The sequence below is a fragment of the Populus alba genome, chromosome 9 (assembly GCF_005239225.2).
Source record: "Populus alba chromosome 9, ASM523922v2, whole genome shotgun sequence".
NCBI classification, from domain to species: domain Eukaryota; kingdom Viridiplantae; phylum Streptophyta; class Magnoliopsida; order Malpighiales; family Salicaceae; genus Populus; species Populus alba.
Window position 1 is genome coordinate 4777483 of NC_133292.1, and position 19532 is coordinate 4797014.

The window sequence follows — 19532 nt, forward strand, 5'->3', positions numbered from 1 at the left end:
CTTCTCCACCATATCACCAGCCTTGGGAGCTTTGGATCATTCGATACTGCAACCAGCCACATTCAGAGTCATCGAACAAAATCAAGAACCAGTTAACCTGTCATGGCGTTTCTGTCGCAAAAGACAGACACTAAGGCCGACAGAGAGAAAATCCCCTGTTAATAGAATGAATGCAGGCAGGATTTGAGATGTCTTTCAGTACTTATGTTAGAATAACAATTAAACAAAATTAGATTACAGGGAGGTTACTGATGCCAAAGAGATTGCAAATGTCGAAGGCACAACCACTCAGTTCAAGAATTTGGATTCTATACAACCTGTTAAATATTACAATGGGGTATCCGACGTGGAGAGACCATCCACTTAAGACGGCTTAACTGACACTCATGTCCCTCTCCCACAAGAGGTCTTGGCGGTTCCTTTTCAGGGGGAAAAAAAATAGCTTCATCTATATTTTCAGTATGAATATTATGCGTAGGATTCGGGTTCTCTTTTTTCTTCATGGGAAATTTACAGAAGAGAATCGACAAGCAAATCCCATAAATTACCGCTTCATGCAGAAATGAATTTATAGCCCCCGCCATCTTCAATACCAAATGCTGCTTCTCGACTCTTTTTTTCTTCTCTCCGAGGAAAGTCTGCAGATTGGTGAGAAATGAAAGCAGAAGAAGATGAACCACTTGCTCTCAAGTCTTTTCGAATTCCCCATAGCACTTCACTGCATTCCTTCATGGAAGGCCTTGATTGTTTTGAAGGTGCCAGGCAGTGGCGTGCTAATTTAAGCACCTTCTCCATTGCCATGGTTGATCCAGGACTCCTCCTTAGTAATGGATCCATGACAAAAATGGCATCTCCTACTTTTAAACTCTGCATTGCCTGCACAGGAAAGGTGTTCTTGCGCATTACATCATAATGTTATGATAGCAACATCTTATGCATGATGGTATTCTCATTAATCTACGTACAGCAACAGCACATGGATGTCCCATACACAGGAAGTGGATTATTTTGGTCGAGCTCCACCCGTGCGATGTTCAACATGTTACTATATAATCCATATAGCTTGCATTGATAGGCCAGTTACCAAATATTGTATATCATATCCTATGAACACATAAAATTGTTTTAAGCAAGAATTTGATTTGTTTAATATAACTTTCCCTTGATATCCATGCACTAAGTTTTTTTCTATTTTAAATAGAACCTTGCCAACGGAAGTTTTGAGTTGAGGGAGAATTTGTAAGTACTAACCAAAATAATGCAGATAAGAAATCAGGATTAATTTGTGGATTATTTGGTACAAAGGCATAGTTAAAGCAGAAAATGAGCCGAGACCTTCTGAGCAGAGGAATTCTCAAAACTCATCTTCAGCATGAAAGACAGATGAACAATATTGTTATCAAGCGGCTTCAGAACTTGAATCCATGTATTATCCATCATTTCCCTTCCCTACTGTCAAGACAAAACCTCATTTTTCTAATATTTGTACCAATAATATTTATGATTATTATAACCACACAGGCTGGTTGATAGAAAACCCAAAGATCAGCATAATAGTATTTATTGAATGCAAGCACCTTCTAATAGACATGTTTCCAAAATGTGATCAAATCTATGTGAACCAGGCATGAATGCTATATATGGTTTGATGGGAGTAAACAAAATACTTGCACCGCAGATTATGCTGTATTTGCAGGACTGGCAAGTTGCAACACTGTTGTAATGCAAGTATTAACTCATATACCAGAATCAATTGCCTAGCATATGTCAACCCGGAGATCTAATTCAGAAACTAAAACAAGCTGTCTATGTTCCCTCGACTGATAGAATGAATGACACCTTAATGGCCCTGACTGCAAACGCCACCATTCCTAAATTCTTGGTGACAGAATGTTTGCAATGTGTACACAGATATCCAGGTGTTAATTCATAGTTTGTCATATCTAAAGATGAAATATCCGGGGATGCTCCAATACTTACCCATTTTATGGTGACTCTCTCTTTTAACGATCTCTTTTCTTCAATCGGGTGTCTTCCTGTCATCAGTTCAACAAGAAGCACACCAAAAGAGTAGACATCACTCTTTTCAGTGAGTTGATATGTCCTCAAGTATTCAGGATCCAAGTAGCCTGTTGTTCCTTTGACTTGAGTAGAAATGTGAGTAGCATCAGAACCTTCTGTGGTCAATCTCGCAAACCCAAAGTCTGCCACTTTGGCTCGGAGTTTCTCTGTGATGAGAACATTCGATGCTTTTATGTCTCTGTGGATTATTGGAGGATCTGTCAATTAAACAAGTGAAATTCAGATTTCTGAAAGCTTCTATGATCCAGAATATGAATCCTGAAGATGTTCCAAATAAGTGAACAGATACACATCTCAAAACGGTTATGCTAAGCTTTTTAATAATGTTTTATAACCACACATGCTGGAAAATTTCAAACAAGCAAGCTACTTACATTTGAGATTATAAATCCATTCTCACTGATACCAAATTTAAACTAAATGCAACATCCATCCAGAATTGATCGGTCACGATGCTGCTAATGTTGTATGATTGAATCAGATCAGCACAAACTTTGAATGAAAACAAGCTTGTACCTGTATATGTGTGAAGATAAGTGACTGCATGAGACACATCAATCGCAATATCTAGCCGTTCAGCAATTTCAAGTATACTTCCTTTCTTACCTGCATCGTGCAATGCCATCCTAAACACATTAGTAAATAGTTACAGGAGTACTTTTTCTGCCGCTGTAATACATTTCCAATTGATTGTTAAAAAGGAAAGCGAATTGGTAATAATTGGGCGTTATAACTATAAGCTTTAAGCTTCTGGCATAACAACCTGCAATTGTAGTGTGATAACCATGTATTAACAGATGAAAAACATTTAAGGGCGTGTACCCTGAATTTGATTTTCTGGATCTTACAGACTAAAATCAATTTGTTGGCATTTGAAAACTTACTGCTCCTTCACTTACCATCCAGATGTTCTCGAAGATTTCCATTGCCAACATATTCAACCACAAGGATTCGCTCATCTCCTTGCTCCACGTATCCATAAAATCTCACCAAATTCAGATGTTCAATCTTGGACAGGGTAATTGCTTCATTCTGGAACTCCAGTAACAAACGCTTGTCATATGTGTTCTGCGACACAGCTTCAAGTAATTACCAACAGCGGTAGCAGATGGACCAATTCTATGCTTCTAAAAAAATAAAAAAGAGTTCACTTTCTTCCCTTTTTTTTCTTTTTTGTTATAATATTCACATCTAACCAAAAAAACAGAAACTGATTTAAGGGTTACTGAAGTCATATCTCTTGTTCTGTCGTAACATACCTTTTGAGCACGCTTCACTGCAACAAAAGATCCATCCCTGAGCCTCCCCTTGTATACGGTAGAAAAGCTACCGTCTCCAATCTTATTGGCAGGCGAGAAATTGTCGGTCATCTTAAAAATCTCTTGAATGGAGAAACCACCTTCCCCAACCATTCCACTTGTGGCACTGGAAGATCCACAGGTACTCGAGGACTTGAATATCGATGAACTCTTACTTCCAGTTGAAAGATCAGTTGAAACTGCAGGTTGTAAGGAGGGTTAGTGTCTGATGCAATAAATTGTTGAAAAACAATCAGAGAATGAAGGTTGACTTTTGATGTCATTCGACTTTTCTCAACTTCCAAAATTCCTGGAATGCTGTAATTTCATAGCCAAACTACGAGTATTTTCATCACACTTAATTGATTAAACTGGGTAATTGTTTTGTATATCATGGAGAGAGCTTGTCTCTCTTTAGGAAAAGGGTACTCAGCATGGCATGTTCTGTGAAATAGGCGCCGGCCCTCAAAGCAAGCAACTTCTTTTGACAGATATAAATGGAGATTGAGCGAAAATTAAGATGATAACTTACAGGATCTCCCTCCGACTTGCTTGTTGCTTTTGGCTGCGTCATTTACAATGCCGTCGGCCTTGCTTTTCCTGGGAAGCAAAATTGTGAAGGATCCAACCACTCTTTTGAATGCAGTTTTAACATAGCTCAAGACAGAACGATTTTTGCTAGGGCGCTTGTTCAGTTCATGTTGGAGATGAGAGACCTGTTTTGTTGGGTTCGTGTAAGGGGGATGGGGAGAAGATGCTTTCTTCATTTTCATAGCTATGGCCGTCTTGTGTGATTGGGTTGTAGCTTTCAATCAAAGCTTGGAGCTTATTAAGTGGTTGATTTTTGTTTAAACCAAAAAATAAAGGGAGTTCGTGGCTTTCATGTCCCCTGATTTATTCTTCCAGCGACCAATTCAAACAAAAATGTTATTTAAAGTTTTTCGTAAACCTAAATAATTGCAGTGATCTCCCACAGTCCCAATCAGAAATTTAAATTGAATGGCCGGGTCAACAGAACCAAGTAATGATACCGAGTCACCGATCTGATCTGTCCTCCAGGAAGATTAGAATCTGGAAGTATTGCACAAAAAATTCAGAACAGGTGGGTCATATGTTGACGCGAGGACGTAGACCCTTTCGGCCTTTTTACGGACTTCGACCAGATTCTAGACCACTTGTGGCTGTTTCACAGGGCCTGCTCTGTTGGCTTTTAGTTTTTTATCTTCAACCGAAACCCAGTTCTTCCCCCTCCATGAAAGATTGTTACATGGGTGGGAGCATGATGGAATCCGCTTCTTATTTTCCAAGTGTATAGATTGTCAGCAATACTAGCTAACAGACGGTTATTTTTCAGAGTTTTGAGACATCATCTCAGTTGCTCTTAGCCATGGAATTGTGTTCTTCACCATGGACTTTCTTAGAGAAAGAAATTAGTTTCTTTTAGTAGTTCCAATTCTCAACGTTGTCTCCTTGCTTGGCTATGGTGGTTGCATTTACGAGTACATCAGAAATGAAGCGATGAGATGCTATGGCATCATAATGAAAAGGCCAGCAGAGGAAAGATGAAGAATGACATTCTTCGGAGAATAAGCAAACTGAGAAGGAGGAGCTGTTATACAGGCGAATGAACCTCGGACCATACCTCTGAAAATCTTACATTTTGTTGGTTGAAAACCCCAATGCTCCTGAAACAGAAGCTCTGGATACTTGAGACTAAGGGAGTTGCACAAATAGCCACTGTACATTCTCTGATTTTGTACAAGTAAGAAAAGAGAAGGAAAAACAGAAGAACAGCCTATCTCTTTAGAAGGGGGGTGATAATTCCCACTGCACAACCTTCTCTAACATTCCTGAGCTTCTCGATCTCTTCGGTAGCAATTGCTAGAGGTTTCAAACTCATTCAGGGACCTGAAGAGCAAAAATACTTGCATTACAAAACTAAAAGAAGTAATTAAAATGCTTAAAGATGACAAGAACGAAATCATGTGACCAGCTCAATAGTTCAGAATTAAAACTTGGAGAAACTAAAAAAACAGAGACCAATCATTGATTCGCATGTCATGTATGCAGATGGGATGCAAACATTGCCTTTGTAGCAATGTTGTGCCTGACTATTGTCTTGTTGAACATGTTGTTCAAATACCAGCATGTTGTTACTGCGAACCGTGCTTCCAAGCTTTTACAAGACAGTAGCAATACACTCCAGTACAATAGTTGGAAAGCAAGTATAAATAAAACACAAGCTCAGTGGAAATCATGAGAGCAATAGATTGATCCAGCTAAGAAGAAGAGAGAAAAGTGATACTGACCAGTTTAATCAAAACTCACTCTCTCCAGTGGAGAAGATGTTGTAGAAAAGAGCAGAAAGAAAATATAAGAGCGATGTGAGCAACAAGAATCCATGGAAAGAACCCACTAGTTCAACAAAGAAACCAGCTCCAACAGTTCCCACAATGGCTGCTAATGTTCCGGCAGTTTTCAATATTATTCCTACAAGGAAACAGTGAGCAGTTGCTCACATACCATGCTAAATTAATGTTTTTAAGTTATCAAGTACTATCCTGAACAAGTAAAATCAGACCAAACTCATTATATATAACAGAGTTAGTTGTACCAAGTAAAACACCAGAATCATGTCGTGCGATCTCCTGGAAATAAAAGGATAAAAAATTAGACAAAACCAAAGAGAAAAATGACTAGCATCTTAACCTTTGCATCCTTCATTACACGAGCCTGAAGATTCACAAGAAAACCTGAATGACTGAAAGACTTTAGTCCAACAGAAAAGGTTAACCAAGCAGAAGCAAGAGATGGACTTCTAGCAGCCATCAAACCAATAAGAGCAATCCCAGCACCAAAAACGTTTTATGAGGAAACCAAGGTTGCATGCATGCAAACAGACAACGAAAACAAAATATAAGGCATACAGAGGGGGGAAAAAATGCCGACTCAACTCTCAAAAACCTACCTTCCAGAGTATATAGTTCAAACATTGGTTTTCATATATTTTTTCACAAAATGTGGGTGTGTGAGAAAGAGGAGAAAGAAATGAGATACGGTTGCAGTCATATGTAAAAGAACTTTAAATTAACACCAATCGTGATGTAGTTCAGGACTTCAGTCATACTTCAACAAGATAACAGTATTTTCATGGCGCCTAAAATTTGATTTGAAGTAAAGCACCATTCCACAATCACTTTATGTAGAGAGGTGTTCAAAGAACTTCTATGAGAGAATAATCTCCACATGAAAAGACTTGCTTTTACTGGAGCAAGTCTGGTTGTATCACAAGAAAGTACAGACTGATAAAACAAATACACAACAAAATCTTTACAAAAGAAGTAAAAAAATTCTTTTTTATTTCAAGCCCTTCACATCCAGAGGAACATTTAGATGATAAATCAAGAAACTTCTGCAAGGTCATTAAAATCATAGACTGTAAATAGAACAAGTAAATATGCATTTTGATCATATAAAAAAATAAACAGGGAGAGACCTGCATGATTTTTCGATTCAAATTGACACTTATACGACTGCGTGTCAACAGATCTGACCACGTACCGCCAAAGTATCCCATGAATCCCATCACCCTCCATGGAACAGCACTAAACCATGATGCATGTTTGAGGTCAACATGATATATCTGTTCACAACATTCACTATAGCATATCTTCCTCTAGTAAATATGTGCATGCAATGCAATAGAGAACCACAGTTATAGCGATAAAGTTCGCCTTACTGTGTTAAAATAAATGGGCATCCAGGAGAGAATATAAAAAAAAACCCTGCAGAATTTTTTAAAACCATTTCAAAATATCAGTACCAGAAGGTGATGGTGTTTGTCCTCAGTAGAGCTGAATCTAGATACTGGAAGCAAAGACTTCCACATAGTACAATCATTCTAAGCATCATATTCAGCACAAGAGAGGAAAATTAATGACAGATTCTAGATTAAAGTATGAAATACCCAGCTATGTATGGTGTTGGCAACTATTAGGGACCAAGTTGGCATCTTAGAGAGCAAGCGCCTGAAAGGAGGGATTATTCTTCTTGTCTTAGATTTATTCTCCATGGGAAAAGATTTCCACTCCTTGTTTAATATGTACGCCAATTCATACTCTGAAATCTAGGAACTTCGGTCAGGAGCACATGATATTGCAGATAAACAAACCAAAACCCACAGGAATCCAGATAGTCCAAAAATCACAAATGGCCCAAATATACAGCCTTTTGACAAGAGGATTGGAGATTGCGTGAGTCCTATTGCATTTCCAAAGTTGAAATCTAACCATTGCAATCCCAACAGCCCTGACTCGTTCTGTCTCCGGGAACCATCTAAAAGAAAAGGTTTGTACAGTTTCTTCAACATTTTAGCTTTACCGCCTTTTAAACTACAAAATAGAATCACGCAGCTCATCGTAAAATCATACTGACCGGAATCAAACAAGAGAATTAAATGAGACCAACAATACCTTGCTATCATGTTGTTCACACAAGGAAGAGCCACGCCTTCAGCAATGCCAAGCATTGCTCGCGTAGCAAGTAGAGCCCATAATGAAGTATCCGCCGCCCATGGCGTAAGGAATGTAGCTAATGACCACAAGGCAACACCCCATCCCATCACTACCTCACCACCATAATAATCCACTCGCGTCCCTACTGCTACTGGCGTAATTAGATATCCCCGCAGGAAAGATGACTGTCATGGATACCATCCTTCAACGAATCAATAGAGCAAAAATACGCCTAAAGTTTTTTTTTGAGGAAATTGCTCGTATAATTTGTTAAAATTAATCCGATTGCCACGGTTAATCATATAGTTATATTTTATTATTCAAAAAAGTGTCAGCACACTTGTATTTTGCGTTAAAGAAACAATTAATTAAATTTATTTCACGTTTCTAAGCAACTAGCATGAGAAATTCAAGTTTAAATACATAATTAAATAAATAAAAATCACCTGAACAATACCGGAGAAGGATCGGCTCCAGCCGTGAGCAAGAGACATGAGTGCAATCGCCGCTCACATAATCACACAATCAGCATTACAAAGAGTCAGTGCCAAGGCAAGCATCGGCAACACTTTAATCCTCTCTGATGTTTTTTCGGAGTCGTTAATTCGCGGTAGAATTGGGATTTGGGAATGAACTCGGTGGAAGGAAAGGGGAGTAAGGAAAGCGTGAACGATGTCGTTTCATGGAAATACAGGTATCCATCTGAATTCTATTATGACTAACTAACATCAACAATTAATTAACAAAGAAATTAAAGGATCTCATTTTTCATTATGCTTCTACTGTTTATCCACTCACATTTTATGGTTACTAGTAATGTTCATTGACACCTTTTCTTTTCTAGATCTCTTAAATTTTTATCTTTTTTGCTTTGATCATTAATTTTGTCTTCTTTTCAATTTGATCCTTGCAAGCTATGTTATCATGGTTTTATTTGTTGGGATTTATTTAGATTTACAAGATATTGCATTACAGGATAAGAGTATTTCAACATAAAATGAATTATCTCTTCTTTTTAATTTGATCCGTTGTCATAGTTTTATTTTTTGGAATTTATTTTAATTTACGTAACTTTACATTTGCAAAATGTCAGAAAATATTTTGGTATAAAATAAATTATCAATTTTATATAATAGGATTTTAGATTATTGTGTAAAAACATTAAAACAATAAGAACCATAATCAACATAAATCAAAAAAATAAAGCCTGTTATTTTAGATTGTATATTTCAATTATAAACTTTATTTTTATTATATTTTAATTTCTAAATATTAAAAAATAAAAGAGAAATTATTGAATATGAGAATTAGTCACATTTCAATAATAAAAAAATGTTCATTTGTGATATCAATAAATTCTGTCTTAAATATGAGAATTCAATTAAAATGATATGGCATTTTGAAATATCATAAAAAGTAAATCACCACCGGCAAAAATTTTATTAATTTTTTATTTTGGATTTATTTAGAAATTTGATTGATTTTTAAAGTGTTTTTCGTGTCAAAATATATCAAAATAATATTTTTTATTATTTTTAAAAAATTATTTTTGAGATAATCATATTAAAACAGTCCCAAAAATACCAAAAAAAAAATTGAATTTATTAAAAATACAGATTAATCCATATTTCCAAATACAACTTTACCTCGGGATGGTTAATTGAGATTACTATAATGTTTTTGGATATTTTCAAGTAAAAAAATTAAAATTAAGTTTTCACATATTTTTTTAGTCATAAAAAATGATCAGAAAACGCGTACTAAAAGGTAACATTGCTTACAACATGTCTTAAAACATTTGGATTTGTATGATCGAGTCTCCCTGTCATATCCAAGTGGCGGGATCTTTGGATGTGTGCGTGTGAAGAATGCAGTGATTCATTCAAATATCTTATTAGCCTATTCATGCATCCATTTCTGTAAAAATAAATAAATAAACATCTTGTTGATGGCAACTCACAGGATCACATATGAAAAGAATTATCGGGAGAGTTCGTTATCCATGAAAGGCAACCAATACGTTATCGAAATGGGACAGAAACCAAAAATGTTGCTTCGTTTTACATCTCCAACGCTCGATTTCTAGTACTGCCGCTCTAAACACTAATTTAACTGGTTTGGGCATGGAACAGCCCTTCTGTCAATATACTGCTCAATGGTCGGAGATCTAGTCTTCCTCTGCACATCATGAGGCACGGGGCACCATTTTCCATGCAAAAAACCCATCCATTTTCAAGCAAGATTTCAACATCAAAATGAATGGCAAACCGAAACCAAACTAAGTTACAGAAATTCATCTTATTGGAAACATGCAGGTATTTATGTAGATAATTACTGGGAAGATAAATATGCTTGACATACTCTTGTCTGGCATCGTACTTGTAGTGAAGTATAATCTGCACCCTAAACTTCAAGCAGAACTCAATACAGTCACATTTTGCTATTATGTTTGCCGAACAGGGAGTGTCGACCTTCAGCAATTAACTCCCCTGTTGCTTTGTTTTTCACAAGAACAATTGTTCCAGCATAGCCTCCATTTCGTCCTAAAACCCTCGCAGTGATCTCTAATTCATCCTGCAATTTTCCCAGAAAAAAGATGGACGATAAGTTAACACGCCAATCATATTAGCACAATGCAAGATCTAAATCCCATGCTATCATCACGTTATGAACAAAGAAAAAAAAGCCCAGATACAGACTGTGAAAATCATCACTGGTGGCAACAGATTACACATTACATGTAGCCAAAATTAACATGACATATATCAAGTTGCTAATTTAAAAAAAAAAAGTTATGTGTCAAACGCAAAGTGAGATTTCTCCTTTCATATACTGAAAGGAAAGAATTGCGCTTACATTAACGTTTGCAGTGGAGAGAAAAGAGATGGACATGTCCACGGAGACAAGAAAAGGGATACCCTCAGCTTGGGCAACTAAAGCACCCCCTTCGTCAACGAGGTTTGCAATTGCCCCGGTTGCTAACTTCCCACTTCTATCCTGCCTCGAAAAATAAAATAAATCCCCTAATATGATCCATAAGTAATTCAACTCAATTCGACTGTGAAACCCAATATACAATTATCCATAAAATTAAAAATCCCACAATTTATAAGGCCTCTGGCAATCCAATTAAACAGAGAGAGGGGAGAGGCTTGTGTATTTTCTTACAGTGAGGCGAGGAGGGACCTTGAAAGTGGTAGAGATGAACCCGGGTTCAATCCGGTCAATTTGGATTCCCCTAATAGAAAAATCTTCATAGAAACTGCGTTCAATCCATGGTCGGTGAGGGTGAAACTTGATTGAGGACACGCTCTCTGATTCTTCATTGCTCAGATTCAAAAACTCCCTGGCCTTCTCCATCTCGATTCTCGTCTAAATCTTTCAACTCTCCCTGTAGCTGTGATGGTTCTGGTCAATCGTCATTTCCAATCCCATGAACCTTTTTAACCCGAGGAGTTATTAGGCGTGGCGTCCTTATCGCAATTAAGCACGAAGCTTCTTATTAAACAGAGTTAATTAAATAATTAGCTGTAGTTCAACTGATATGATGGTTTCTTATGTTCTTGATAATGTGGTATAGGATAATTTTTAAAAATGTTTTTTAATTTAAAATAATATTTTTTAAATTTTTTTATTTTAATATTAACCAAAAAAAATTATAAAAAAAATCATGAAAAATATATTAATATTTAATATTTTTTTAAAAAAATTAAAAATTAAAAATATTTAAAAAATAAATTAACCCGCAACATTGTAGTAGTAAATATTAATTTCTTGCTTTCAGATACAGGGACATGCTGCTTGCTGACAAAAGCAGTAAATGAATATGACCCATTTTGCTTCCATTTCATTCTATTCTTTGAATCGCTAAATACTCTTCTCGAAAAGGGAAGGGGAAAAAAAAACAATTACTTCCGTTTGTTTGCAGGAAAGTGGTTTCCTTTTGGAAAGTGAATTCTAGGGAAAGTGAATTCCGGGAAAGTATTTTCCGATGTTTGGTAATGTTATGGAAAATGAACTGGAAAACACTTTCCAGTGTTTGTTTGTGTTATGGAAAATGAACTGGAAAATAATTTTTTTAATGAATTAATTTTTTTTTCAAGTTTATCTAATATACATAGCTTATTTTATAAAATATAACTATATATGTAATATCATATTATATAAAAATAAGCCTGTGAAATATTTTTTAAGTAAAACCTATTAATATATTTTTTTCAATTTTAAAAGCTTAAAATAAGTTTTTTTTTTTTCATATGAAGAAAGCCAAATTAGTTTATGGTAAAGGGTTATATATTTGAGTTTTTTTTTTGGTATGAAGAATTTTTTTAAAAGATAAATACATACAAAAATATTTGGATGGGTTTTTTGGATAAATATTTTTTTTTACGGGTAAAGGCAATTATCCCTTTTAATATATATCAAATAATCATTAATAAGAAATAAATATAAATACCTAACATCAAATATAGTCATACATAAATATTACGTTTCGATGTCATATACATACATATTAGTTCAAATTACAAACATAAATATGCTAGACCGAATTAAACAAGTAAACATACTTGTCAAATAACAAACATAGTCTGAACCCAAATTTTTGACATATTCAAACCATCTTAGCAAGCAGGCCTGTAGCAGTGTTGGTTCACAAAATTCTGAACCCAAATTTTCCTCAAATTAGCATTTTTTGCCATAAATGCTTTTGCCAACATTTCATTTTGGACCAAATGATCAAATGCATCCCCAAGAGTGATCTCATCAAAGCCTTCAACTTTCATCACTTCCGCATACAACGCATTAACATCAAGTTGATTTTTGCTAAGACTTTGAATTGCAAATGCTACATCTCCAATCTGTTTAGACAACTTTTCAACACCATCATCTTCATACATGCGATTTCTCTTCCTATGTTGCCTCTTTTGTGTACTAGAGGAAGATGTCTCTTTTTCTTTTGAAGTTTCTTCATATTCACTTTCATTGTCAATTGAAATTGGTTGCTCTTCAGTGTTCTCTTCCAAGTTGACATCAACATATGATTTGGCATAATTTCCGGTTGCCATGTCTTTTCCAACAACAATTGCCATTGCCTCGTACATATCAAGTTTTTTGTTGAGAAACTTGTCATGATTGGGGTGTGCCTGTTCATAAAGTTTAGAATATGCAATTGTTTAGTTCATTGTATAGCATTTTAGAAACAAAAGTACATATAAAAATTACAAAGAGTATAATATTTATCATACCTTTACTTCTTCATCATATACATCTTTCGAAACTGTAATCATCTTCAAACAATCATCCCAGCCAAAGCCACTTTTATTTTTAAGTTTGGTTATTATCCCCCATTCTTTTTTCACAGTCTTGAGATGATTGTCCACATGTTTAGGCTCGCATTGGACGTTGAATTTTTGACTGATTTCTGTAGCCACCTTAACAAAAGATTCTGCTTTAAAGGTCGAAGAAGGTTTGCCTCCTTTAAGTGTCTCCTCAGCTAATATCTCAAGTAACATGTGAGACATTGGCTTCGACCATGTGAAGTGCTTGCCCTTGCATTTTTCATTCTGCGTGGAAGTCATTTCTACAAAAAAAAATTATAAATTTATACAAAATAAAATCATACAATATTTAGATTTGATAAATTTCATATAAAAACTACAATTAATAATTAAAAGAGAAATTATAATAAAGTCAACATCCACTCCAAACACATAACAAATATAATACAAACTCAAGCAACACATAATGAAAACAAAAACATATAATTAACACTCAATTACTAGTTTCTTTGAGTGTTATAATCATTCCACATGGTTGAGGCAATCATTTCTCTTTTTGTTATCCACTCCCTATTCTCTTCCCTTTCCTCACGTTGACTTAAGTTGATTGTTCGTCTAATTGGTTCACTATCCGAACATACTTCTTCCATAAGAAAGTCATAAGGATCAACCCCCATTATGTGATTATGAATAATACAACATGCAAGCACAACATCTACTTATGTTTCATAAGATCAAAAAGATTTTCCATCAATTGATCTAAAACGACTCTTCAAAATACCAAACCCTCGCTCAATAGCGGTTCTCAATGAAGAATGTCGAAGATTAAATAGCTCCTTTTCATTTTCTGGTGAACGTTCTGTAAACTCATTCAAGTGATATCGAACTCCACGAAAAGGAGAAATGATTCCTTTTCGAATACCGTAACCAGCATCACCAAGATAATATTTCCCTACAAAATAAAAATAAAAAAAACCTGTTACTATCTTTATTTAATAAGACATTTTATATGTTTATTGCATATAATACATATTTTATTATATACCTTCTGGAATTTTTAGACCATTAGATCTTGATAATGCATCACCTAAAACCCGTGAATCATGGGCACTTCCTTCCCAGCCAGCTAAAACATATATAAACTTCAAATCAAAAGTTATAGCTGCTAAAACATTTTGTGTTGTTCCTTCTTTTCGACCTCGAAACTTTCCTTGAATCTCAACAGGAACATTTGCAGGAACATGGGTACCATCAATTGCTCCCACACAATCCTATATAAACATGAAAAAATAATTTATAACATTTTCTTCTAAATGTAATTAATTAATTCATAAAAATATTGGTATTGTTTTCATACCTTAAAATAAGGATAGAATCTTCTATTATTCATTATCTCTGCTGGAACTGTATCCTCTGGTTCTTTAATAAAGTGTTTGTATAACTTAAGAATTGCTTTTAAAACAATTCTAAAGTAACGATGGATAGTTTCAACAGATCTATAGTAAATACCACTAATAACCCGAAATCTTTGGTTTTGGCCTACAATTTGTAAGAACACAATTACTTGCTCCTTAATAGACACATTTTGAGTTGATCGTAATAGGTTATGATTTGTGAGAACATCACACAATCTATATAAGACAACAGGTTTCATACGAATTTGTTCAACGCAATGTCGATCACCTCGGTTCAAAAGGCTGTCAATATAGAATTCTCGTTGAGCAAATGCATTTATACGTGGTTCTCTTGTTATATAAATTCTATTTCTTTCTTCTTCAATAATAGCTACACCTGTAGCTATCACAGTTACAGCTGCTCCCATGCATGCTGCATTAATTATCTTACTATCCATAACATGAAATTGAAGTTTTCTAATAACAAAACCTAAAAATATAGGGAAATAAATATTAAAACAAGCATATAAAATACTTACACAATCAATACAATAATTTATGCTTAAAGAAGCTAACAAACAATGTTTATTATTATGTTATAATTCTCCTTATTAATGTAACATGTATTTAAATATCCTATTTCACACGGTAATGGTATAATTATTCACAATAATAATATGACCATATATAATTAAGGTAGTCATTTCACATGATTACATAACAACAACAAGTAAATTTATATCATTCATATGAATATAGAAATATATAAATCACCAAGTTATAAAAAATTAACAAGAAGCTTTAAACTAATTTAAAACCCTGCTTATTAATTCTCGCACAAACACATCACATTCTTTGCTAAACTCTCATCATCTCTTTCATTTGACATTTTCACTTCCCCTGACTTTACATTTTCATTTCACATTTTCATTTCACATTATACTTATACAAAGACGCAGACACGGCCTTCAAATTTCCTTCCCATTCACATTTTCATTTCATTTTCATTTAACAAGAAACAAACACGCAGAGGCCAAATTTCCTTCCCCTGACTTCACAAGCTTGACGCAGCCTTCAAATTTCATTCCCATTCACATTTTCATTTCACAAGAAACACACATGCAGAGGCCAAATTTTCTTCCCCTGACTTCACAAGCTTGACGCAGCCTTCAAATTTCCTTCCCATTCACATTTTCATTTCATTTTCATTTCACAAAAAACACAAACGCAGATCGACTGTTCCCTCACCCCCTCCCTCTCGGTCGATCCCCTGTTCCCTCACCCCCTCCCTCTCGGTCGATCGACTGTTCCCTCACCCCGTCCCTCTCGGTCGGTCGACTGTTCCCTCACCCCCTCCCTCTCGGTCGACTGTTCCCTCCCCCCTCCCTCTCGGTCGATTCCCCTGTTCCCTCACCCCCTCCCTCTCGGTCGATCGACTGTTCCCTACCCCCCTCCCTCTCGGTCGACTGTTCCCTCCCCCCTCCCTCTCGGTCGATTCCCCTGTTCCCTCACCCCCTCCCTCTCGGTCAAAAATTGAAGACAGAAGCAGGACAAAGATGAAAGATTGAAGGGGCAACATGGCTCCTCCTTCCCAGTTCTCCTCCCTCTCTCCCCCGGCTACTGTTAAAAAAAAAACAGAGAGCTTCCACCCGGGATATGGTGGTAGATCCGGGGATGAGGTAATGGGGAGGGGATGCTTTTTGATGGGAAAGATTGATTAACACAGTTGATTTGGTTCCCTCTCTGCACTTGATTGTGTGCACTTGATTTGGTTTATTTGTTCAGAATAAACGTGCTGAATGTGAGTGATGAATGGAAAAATTGTGTTTGTTGTAGCTTGATTTGTGTTATGAAGACAACATACGGGTAGCGGATTATTCTCAAGAATAGGGAAATGAATTTTTATGGCATAAATTTTGCAGATCTATGAAAAATAGATGAAAACATGTAAAGAAAATAACAGAGAAAAAAAATACCTGAAATATTGTTCACGTGAAATGCTTCAATTGTCCAGAGTAATTTGTTCGGTTTCCAATCGTTTTTGAAAGAGAAAGAGAGAGAGATCGTGATTTGTTAAGAAAAGGAAAGTGTTTTCCTTTCTTTATCGAAAGGAAAACACTTTCCTTTATTAAAACAGTAGTAAAATATTGACCGGAATCTTAATTCCGTTGACTTATTTTTTGTGTTACTCCCAAACATGGGAAAGTAAGGAAAACGAATTCCTAGGAATTCGTTTTCCTTGAAACAAACAGAATTGTAAGAGGTTAAATTTTTTTTTTTTTCAATCCCTTCTCTATAGGCTCTAGCAAAAAGTTGAATAGGGCTTGGTCTTTTGGTAATTGAGGCAATAAGAGCATCTCCAATGCAAAAAGCTAAATTGAGAAGTTAAATTGATAAAATAGCTTTTTGAATAATATAAATATAGCTTTTTTGATTATATACATTCCAATGGTAAAAAGCTATTTAGAAAAGCCATTTATATTTTAATATATTTCATGTTAAATTCATTTTTATATAATTATGTAACTAATTTAGATATTTTTTATATAATATAATTATGATGTTATTAATTATATAATTAATATGAGTAATTTATAAAAATAATATAAAATTTAATGAAATAATATGAAAGTTAAAAGATATAATTTAAAATTAAACTTAAAATTTATTTATATGAATATTTTTAATTTTATATTTTATATTTTACTGTTAAAAATTTAATTTTTTAAAAGTAAATTTAAATTCAAACTTTAAAAAAACCATCAATATTTTAAATTTTGATTTGCAATTTTTTTAAAAAAAATTCATGCTTTGAAAAAATTTAAAACAAAAACAAGTTTCTTTCCTTACTTTAAAAAAAAAAAAAAATACTTACTTTTTTTTTTGCTATCTCTACAGGAACATGTAGAAATAGCTCCTCTCAAGCTAAATAGCCATTTTGATTTTTTTGTTGGCTGCTGCATTAGAATGCCTAATTAGAGAAACAAAAGCTAAAAAAATATTTTTTTAGTTTTACCTTCTCATTTGCCTCTCTAGTTGGAGATGCTCTAAATATAGAGTCAATAACCAGAAATACGAAGTGTAAACAAGCACACAATAATAACTTAAATTGAAAACTGAATGTTCAAATTAATTATATTTCTCATAAAATGATTTAACGTGGCTAACAATTCTGCTAGGAGTTTGAATCCAAAATGTTTTCACCCATTTTTGGAGACCCTAGTGTAAGGTTCAAAAGTCCCTAGGAATTTGAGAGCAATTAAATCCATAGATTATCATGAAGGAGATTAGCTGTAAATATAAATACATCCACGCACCCTTAAAATTTCTGTCAAAATCCCATTCATCTTGGTAAACAAAGCTGATAAAAATCTACAGAAATATGGCATAATTTTAAGAAGAAGAAAAAGGCTTCAAGATTCACTAAATAGTTCATCGAAGAGAACAATTAAATATAGAAAATTGAAATCCGATATAGCTAATTAAAACTATTCCAAAAAAAAAACAAAAAACTGGCAAGAACCAGAATCTCTAGACTTTATTCTGCAATTCAGAAGAAAATCATAAAAACAAAAAAAACAAATCCTTTAGCTTGCAATTGTAACCTCAACCTCCACACCAGGTTCAATGGTAATGGAAGTTATCTGTTTCACCACATCAGCTGAGCTAAAAAGATCAATCACTCGTTTATGAATGCGAAGTTCAAACCTATCCCAAGTGTTTGTTCCTGAAAATTAATAAATAAAATCATTGAACATCTATATACACATTAATATCCTGCCATGATCAATCCAATATAAAAAAATAAAAATTCCAATGACAATTAACATACAATAATTAAAATCAACACAAAGACATTTAATTTTGATAGCAATAAAACAAAAGAACATAACTAATCAAGTAAATCTAGATTTTGTATCGATACCTTCTCCACATGGAGCTTTTCTAGTAGTAATTCGGAGAACTTTGGTTGGTATCCTCACAGGTCCCTTCACTTTTAAATTTTTATCCTTAGCACCACGAATTAAATCGGCACACACTACATAAAATAACAAAAAGTTCACCCAATAAAATAAAAATAAACAAAACATCATAAAACCTTAATTGATAAAAAAATACACACCTTTCTCAAGGTTTTTGACATTCTTTGAAGAAAGAGTAATCCTAACACGTTGAACTTGATCGTGATATTCCTCTAAACCAGGCTTCATAGGTTTCATTGCAGCCAAGGCCATGATTTTAGCCAGTGTTGCTAGGGTTGAACGGCTAGTGTTGGTAGGGTTGAGCAGAGGAGGTAAAATAAGAGTGATGTGTTTTGTGATTAGGGTTTCGTGTTTAACAAACTATATATAAGTTTTGATATTTTTTTAGGTTTTCATAAATGCCCTTAAGGTACTCTTCAATAATAATAAATAAATAAAACCATATTTTCCAGTATTTTATGCCATGTAATCCTTCAGCGATTTTTATTTAAAATTTATTATTGAAAAACATAAATGAGGAAAACTTGATTATAGAGGACACAAAATTTCTTATATTGAGTCTGGCCTCCAAGAACAGAGAAGAAACCTAGAATAAAAGAACTGAGACTAGCAACAGGAGATAAAAACAGACCACCAACATAAAGCACAAACTGAGGAGACCTAGTATGTATATATATATTGAGTCCTGTATCGAAATATTAAAATTTTAATAATCATCACATGTATTAAGAGAATTTTATTGTTAAATATCAAATATGCTGTTTTATCTTTAAGAAGACCCACATACCAAAATGAAAAAAGAATTATAATCTACATGAAAGGAAAATATTTATAATATTTATATGGAATATAAGATATATTTAAATTCAACTTTATCTAGAAAATAAAAATAATATAGTAATTGTTAAAAATATATTAATCTCATTTTCGTTATATTTCCATTTATATGTCACGTAATTTACTAAATAAACTTATTAAATCA

General features: G+C 34.3%; 4 protein-coding genes across 13 annotated transcripts; all 4 read right to left on the reverse strand.

The window, feature by feature from the left end:
* Nucleotides 1–193: 193 nt before the first annotated feature.
* LOC118035232 (calmodulin-binding receptor-like cytoplasmic kinase 2) lies at nt 194–8654 on the reverse strand. 10 transcript variants are annotated; one of them, XM_035040761.2, is made up of 11 exons: nt 8341–8654; nt 7853–8079; nt 7348–7771; nt 5995–6028; nt 5690–5870; nt 3913–5288; nt 3342–3580; nt 2982–3150; nt 2599–2688; nt 1981–2279; nt 194–876 (listed from the first exon to the last, which is right to left on the reverse strand). In XM_035040761.2, exons 6-11 carry the CDS (start codon nt 4151–4153, stop codon nt 553–555), a joined length of 1362 nt encoding a protein of 453 aa, XP_034896652.1. In that variant the 5' UTR covers nt 4154–5288; nt 5690–5870; nt 5995–6028; nt 7348–7771; nt 7853–8079; nt 8341–8654; the 3' UTR covers nt 194–552. The 10 variants fall into 10 exon arrangements, with proteins under 10 accessions (XP_034896652.1, XP_034896650.1, XP_034896651.1 ...); XM_035040759.2 differs by having other exon boundaries at nt 6877–7771; XM_035040760.2 differs by lacking the exon at nt 5995–6028 and adding an exon at nt 6090–6133 and having other exon boundaries at nt 6877–7771.
* Nucleotides 4907–8388, reverse strand: LOC118035275 (probable anion transporter 4, chloroplastic). Its single transcript, XM_035040810.1, has 7 exons — nt 8341–8388; nt 7853–8079; nt 7552–7771; nt 7204–7281; nt 6942–7023; nt 5797–5870; nt 4907–5128 (listed from the first exon to the last, which is right to left on the reverse strand). Exons 1-7 carry the CDS (start codon nt 8386–8388, stop codon nt 4907–4909), a joined length of 951 nt encoding a protein of 316 aa, XP_034896701.1.
* A 1182-nt stretch (nt 8655–9836) lies between the features above and the next one.
* On the reverse strand, nt 9837–11392 carry LOC118035230 (uncharacterized). Its single transcript, XM_035040751.2, has 3 exons — nt 11063–11392; nt 10751–10891; nt 9837–10468 (listed from the first exon to the last, which is right to left on the reverse strand). Exons 1-3 carry the CDS (start codon nt 11252–11254, stop codon nt 10325–10327), a joined length of 477 nt encoding a protein of 158 aa, XP_034896642.1. The 5' UTR covers nt 11255–11392; the 3' UTR covers nt 9837–10324.
* Nucleotides 11393–12351: 959 nt separating this feature from the next.
* On the reverse strand, nt 12352–18802 carry LOC118035229 (uncharacterized). The gene is made up of 8 exons (XM_035040750.2): nt 18691–18802; nt 18493–18606; nt 18164–18294; nt 17885–17939; nt 14219–14299; nt 13955–14125; nt 13141–13475; nt 12352–13038 (listed from the first exon to the last, which is right to left on the reverse strand). Exons 1-8 carry the CDS (start codon nt 18800–18802, stop codon nt 12517–12519), a joined length of 1521 nt encoding a protein of 506 aa, XP_034896641.2. The 3' UTR covers nt 12352–12516.
* Nucleotides 18803–19532: the final 730 nt, after the last annotated feature.

Coding starts and splice junctions, on each gene's coding strand:
- LOC118035232 (XM_035040753.2), bottom strand. CDS start 4,153: ATGAAAATGAAGAAAGCATCTTCTCCCCATCCCCCTTACACGAACCCA. Junction 3,151..3,341: donor CAGTGAAGCGTGCTCAAAAG/GTATGTTACGAC, acceptor GCTGTGTCGCAG/AACACATATGACAAGCGTTT. Junction 2,689..2,981: donor TCTTCGAGAACATCTGGATG/GTAAGTGAAGGA, acceptor TGCACGATGCAG/GTAAGAAAGGAAGTATACTT.
- LOC118035275 (XM_035040810.1), bottom strand. CDS start 8,388: ATGTCTCTTGCTCACGGCTGGAGCCGATCCTTCTCCGGTATTGTTCAG. Junction 8,080..8,340: donor CCTTCTCCGGTATTGTTCAG/GTGATTTTTATT, acceptor TATCCATGACAG/TCATCTTTCCTGCGGGGATA. Junction 5,871..6,941: donor ATTCATGGGATACTTTGGCG/GTACGTGGTCAG, acceptor GTTTCCTTGTAG/GAATAATATTGAAAACTGCC.
- LOC118035230 (XM_035040751.2), bottom strand. CDS start 11,254: ATGGAGAAGGCCAGGGAGTTTTTGAATCTGAGCAATGAAGAATCAGAG. Junction 10,892..11,062: donor AGGTCCCTCCTCGCCTCACT/GTAAGAAAATAC, acceptor TTTTCGAGGCAG/GATAGAAGTGGGAAGTTAGC. Junction 10,469..10,750: donor TCTCCACTGCAAACGTTAAT/GTAAGCGCAATT, acceptor GGAAAATTGCAG/GATGAATTAGAGATCACTGC.
- LOC118035229 (XM_035040750.2), bottom strand. CDS start 18,802: ATGGCCTTGGCTGCAATGAAACCTATGAAGCCTGGTTTAGAGGAATAT. Junction 14,300..17,884: donor TTTTGACAGAAATTTTAAGG/GTGCGTGGATGT, acceptor TATATGTTTTAG/CTGGCTGGGAAGGAAGTGCC. Junction 13,039..13,140: donor TATATGATGAAGAAGTAAAG/GTATGATAAATA, acceptor CTTTATGAACAG/GCACACCCCAATCATGACAA.